Source organism: Lactuca virosa, chromosome 6 (genome assembly GCF_052849685.1).
Source record: "Lactuca virosa cultivar CGN04683 chromosome 6, Lactuca_virosa_CGN04683_v6, whole genome shotgun sequence".
NCBI classification, from domain to species: domain Eukaryota; kingdom Viridiplantae; phylum Streptophyta; class Magnoliopsida; order Asterales; family Asteraceae; genus Lactuca; species Lactuca virosa.
Window position 1 is genome coordinate 198326437 of NC_136431.1, and position 5433 is coordinate 198331869.

General features: G+C 36.9%; 1 protein-coding gene across 1 annotated transcript in view; it reads right to left on the minus strand.

Annotated features, from left to right (window-relative positions):
* Positions 1-2892: 2892 nt before the first annotated feature.
* LOC145122209 (uncharacterized) overlaps positions 2893-5433 on the minus strand; it is a 2692-nt gene continuing 151 nt past the window's right edge. Inside the window, exons 1-5 of the mRNA XM_079057850.1 lie at positions 5099-5433; positions 4553-5019; positions 4018-4468; positions 3576-3944; positions 2893-3502 (exon numbers count right to left, since the gene is read on the minus strand). The exon at positions 5099-5433 is cut by the window's right edge and continues 151 nt beyond it. Of these exons, the coding sequence (XP_078913976.1) occupies positions 2972-3502; positions 3576-3944; positions 4018-4468; positions 4553-5019; positions 5099-5433 (2153 nt within the window). The 3' untranslated portion in view covers positions 2893-2971. The remainder of the gene's footprint in view (positions 3503-3575; positions 3945-4017; positions 4469-4552; positions 5020-5098) is intronic.

Genomic DNA, 5433 nt, shown 5'->3' on the forward strand with positions numbered 1-5433 from the left:
TTTTTTTCAAAAAATTTCCCTTCAACGGCTTGTCAAATGATCAAGAGAGTAAATTGAATTTGATTGGTCATTGTATGTCTTCGAACATACCACAAATCATCACGACCATGGGCCACGACAGACATGCAGGTTGTGTTTGTGTTGGTGGTTCGTGGCCATGTAGACCACGACCCTCATCGTGATAAGCACACCGAATGGTCTTCGATACAAAATAAAATTTTGATTGTTTGTAAATTGTAAATATATAAATTTGTAAATATGTTATGTTAACTACATATTATCCACATAATCATTCAAAAAATATTTAGAAAAATCGTGACTGATTTATGTGGGTAATCCTTATGTAAAATCTTTGTGTAAACTGTGGGCTATAGAGTCATCGACAATATGTGCAAAAATCTGTGTATAAACCTTTTGGGTAATGGAGTTACGGGAAACACCTATATGGATAATTTGTGGGTAGTATATGTTAGCGTATCCAACATCCGTGCGACACAGTAATATAAATGATTACATATATTGGAGTCCCCTTCTCTCGACATGTATTCTTTTGGAGAAACAATCTTAGGCTCCATATATATTTATATGATATCAGAACCTGCGTCCCGCACCCCCGTGACTCAGCACATCCCTGTTTATCCTCATCTAGTGTTCAACTCTGAGGGAGAGTATTAGTGTATCCCACATCGGTGCGACACGGTAATATAAATGATTATATATGTTTGAGTCTTCATTCTCACTACAATAGCTCTTTTGGAGACACGATCTTGGGTTCCACGTATATTTAAAATCTAGTGGTGGATAAGGCATGTGTAATTTTGTGGGTAAAAATTTTATCCTAAATCTTTAGTGAATAATTTTGAGAGCAATTCTTAAGAAAGAATTACCCACGAATATGGTTTCATAGGAAAACTACGGGTAGATGATATTACCATTACCCACATATAGGGTCGTGGGTAAATGTATTTTGTTGTAGTGGAATTGTTCTTGTTAGAAACAAGAATAAGATGTTTCAGACTACATGGTTATGTCATGAATACCACAAAAAAATGGTTTTTATGTTTAAATCGTAACTAAAATACGATCAAATTAGTCGATATCCATTATAAAAAAACGGTGTTTTCATGATTTTGTGTAAAAAAAAAAAAAACATTACAAGTTATAATATAGGTTTTCTATCGGAACTTTGCGCCGAACTTCTCAAAGTGAAATTAATATCTGGTCGACATACGTATATATCTCGTCAGGGTATTCCTCATGTTGCCAATTAACTAAAAAAAGGTATGATTTTAAAATAACTAATTACGAGACAAGAAGAATTTTGAGATTTGTTTAATGGTAGAGCATCGATGATATTATATTTTGTTAAGTATAACTTTTTACAAAGAATAGAAGTGTGGTGACCGAAGACCCCACACCATAAATGGCAATATTTAAGAAAGTTTATTTTTAGCAAATTAGATTCTACTTTAATTTTCCTACCGGAAATTAATTATTAAATTATAAGAAAACAACTTAAAGTTTTCTAGAAAAATTCTAGGGATAGCTACAGTAAAGTCCCTATATTTTGACAAAAGTTTCAAAAAAGTCCTAATTTTTTTTTTTTTGAATGAAAAAGCCCAATAAACCGGATAAACCGGACAATTTAGTCCTTATCAACCGGTGACCCTCATTTTCCCGGTTAAAGAAGTCTACGTGGACTGGGCATGCTTAGGTGGACTTAACGAAACTTAAATATATACATCATTCATTCCTTTCGTGCCCTAAAATCGGACCAGGCAAAAATCGAAGCAGGAGGAGGAGCCACCAATGTCGTCTTCATCTTCTGTAGGAAGCATAAGTTCAAATCGAAGAGTGATGAATCGACTGAGAAGCAGGTGCTATTGCGGTGATCCCGTTGGAAAATGGACTTCGTGGACTCCGTTTAACCCAGGAAGAAGGTTTATAGGTTGCCCAAATTACCAGGATGCACTTAAAGACTGCAAGTTCTTCCAATAGGTGGATCCTCCTCTACCAAATCAGTGGTATGCAAATCTCTTACTAGAATTTCACAACAATGTTAATTTGGAGAACAATGCAATTTTCGGGGACTATGGACAACAACAAGTTGAAGGGAACTTTTTTGAGGACATTGTGGAACAACCAGTGGCACAAACACCAGTGGCAAATCAACCCGTGGAAGGAGTGGCCATTCAAGTCCATAATGGAGAAGAAGGTGGAAAATGGAAATCTTTTTTTTATGTGTTCATGGTTTCTTTTGTTTTTGTGTTGGTGATGTTGAAGGATTTGTAGGATAGACAGAAGATGTATGGAAAATAGTGTTTTGGTCTCTTTTATGTGTTTTGATTGTGTTTTGGTGTCTTTTAGGATAGACAGAAGATGTATGGAAATCATGTTGTGCCCTTTTGTCAAGTGAAATGAATTAACAAGTTTATGTTTATGTATGAGTCATAAGTGCTTCGAATGTATTCATGAGTGAATAGAGTGGAATGAAAGAATGAATGGAATGAAACAATGAATGGAATGAAACATGAATGGAATCATTAATTAATTGAATCAATAAACAATTGAATGAATATAGAATAGAATCAAACATGTTTAATAAACAATGGAATCAATAATGATTGGAATCATTTATGATTGGAATCATGCATGACCGAAATCAAGTATGGTTGGAATCATGCATGACCGGAATCAATTATGGCAGGAATCAAACATGGTTGGAATCAATTAACATACACAATAGAATCAAATCAAACACAACATAAACATACACAAGTTAATCAACTTAAAGATGCATTAACCATGTTTATCATAGAACATGTAATATCAACCAAAAGTTTGTACAAAACATAATCAAGGGGCCCAAAGCCTATACTTTATATGGCTATCAACAAAAGGGGCTATCAACGGTTGCCCAAAGCCAAAAAGTTTGTACATGTTCTTCACAAAAGGATGGGTTAGAAACACCCTAATCTAGACTAAGTGGGTTGGATGAACTCATCCCCTTCCCATTTTTGACAACCACCAATTTCTTCAATTGTATTTTTGTTATCCTCTCTAAAGTCTTCCTCTTTCTCAGTTTTGTCCTCCTGCCCATGTCCTCCACAACCAGGCCCTCCTGATCGATACCTTCTTGTTCCATGCCCTCCTCACCTATGCCATTCTCATTGATTCCCTCCTGATCCAACCCTTGTGCACCCATTCCATCCTGATTCATGCCCTCTTGATCCATACCTTCTTGATCCAACCCTTGTGCACCCATTCCATCCTGATTCATGCCCTCTTGATCCATACCTTCTTGTTCCATGCCCTCCTCATCTATGCCCTCTATACCCATATCCTCTTCAATGATTCCCTCTGGACCCATACCATCCTGATTCATAATATCCATACCTTCTTGTTCCTCACCTAGGCCCTCCTGATCCATACCTTCTTGTTCCAAATCCTCTTCATTCTCAGTCAAAGTTTCTACAGTCAATTGGCTAGGAAATTCAAAACCCTGCAACAAGCATATCAATATATGGTTAGGCATACTAAACACAATAAACTAAAATTCTCTTGCTAAACCATACCTGTGATATATTAAGATCCACAGGTACATGTTTTAGACCCTCAAATTCATATAATTCTTCCTCATTGATTCCAAGACAGTCCAAAATCTCTTGTGTAGTGTAATTCGACTGTCTCATGAAATCAATATCACTCTTTACATCCACTCTTATTTCATCATCAACTTCAGGACTCTCCACATCTCTTGCCTCTTCATTATCACTCTCAACAGTAGGAGTCACCACATTTTCTTCATCAAGATTAGAAGTTCCCCTCACCAAATTTTGTATTCCCTCTACCTCTTTTGCCGCTTCCTCCAGATCCCCTACCACCACCTCTCTTCCCTCTTCTACCAGATCCAGTACCCCCACCTCTATCACCTCTTCTAGATCCTGTCCAGTTAGTCAAATCAGGATCCAATTTGGGTCTGCCCATTTTCTTTTTAGGTTTTGGCTCAGGTACAACCTTTGGATTTTTGCAAGAAGCTTTATTATGTCCCCTTTGAAGACAATTCTTGCATTGTACAGTTCTTCCCTTGTTAGACACTTGGGGGTACTTGTCTTCATGCTCAGATAAATGTCTCCTTCTTTTGACACTGGGTCGTCCTGGCATCCTCCTAGCTGTAGGTGGAAGGGGCTTGGTATAGCCAGTTTCTTCCCACAAGTTACTTCCATTGACTGGAAGTATGTTAGACTGATATGTAGCCATGTAGTTACTCTTGCTGAGCCAAGTGCTAATGAATTCCTTTGGATCTTGGTTGGTGTATAAGATTGCTACATGTGCATGCACACAAGGTATCCCTGCTATATCCCATAGTCTGCAGCTACAGTAATGGTGTTCCAAATCAACTCCATAACTTTGAAAGCCATTCCTAATTTCATATGAATTAACACCACTTGGCACTGCATACCAAGTCCTGCAAATATAAACATTTATCTTATTATAAATGTAATAACAGTTAATTAAAAAGCTACATGTATATATGAAATATAAAATATACCTTATATCCTCAGCAAATTCCTCCATCTTTAGAAGTGCTGCTTCACACACATCACCTTCTAATTTCTGTGCTTCCTCTCTTAAGTTGTAGAACCTTTCCATCATGTAGAGTCTTATTTCTTCAAGCATAGCCAAAAGAGGATTCTTTCTAGCATCTACAATGACTGCATTAAAACACTCAGCTATCCCATTCTCTACAGACTCACATGCCAAACCACTACTAAAAAATGCCCTGCACCATGTATGAGGTTCTCTAGCCATAAGATGATCATATGCACCTTCACTTAAAGTCTTGATCCTATCCATGTTTATCTTGAAATCATCTTCTGTTGTAGATTTTGCAGCAGCCCAAAACATGTTTATGAATTGTATCCCACTATACACTTTCCTAAAATTGGCATAAATATGCCTAGCACATTGTTTGTGCTCTACATGGGCTGGAATATCCTTTGTTGCTTCAACAAGACCCTAGGAAATGAAAAAATATATTAGTAACTGTTATTAAAAACTATAATAGATGATATAAATTAAATGAACCTGTCATTACCTTGTGTTGATCACTAATGACACATAATCCCCTGCCAGCATCCAATGAAGGATCTTCACTAACTAGTTCCAAGAACCATGTCCAATTAACCTTGTTTTCAACCTCCACAACAGCCCATGCTATAGGGTAAATTTGATTATTTGCATCTCTACCTATTGCAGTTAGTAACTCACCCTTGCATTGTCCCTTCAAAAAACACCCATCCAACCCTATAACCCTACGGCATCCTATCTTCCACCCATCTTTGATTGCTTTAAAGCACACATAGATTCTATGAAAAGTTGTAGTCTGATCAGGGTTAATATTAACAGAAATCCTAACTGTGCTACCTGGAT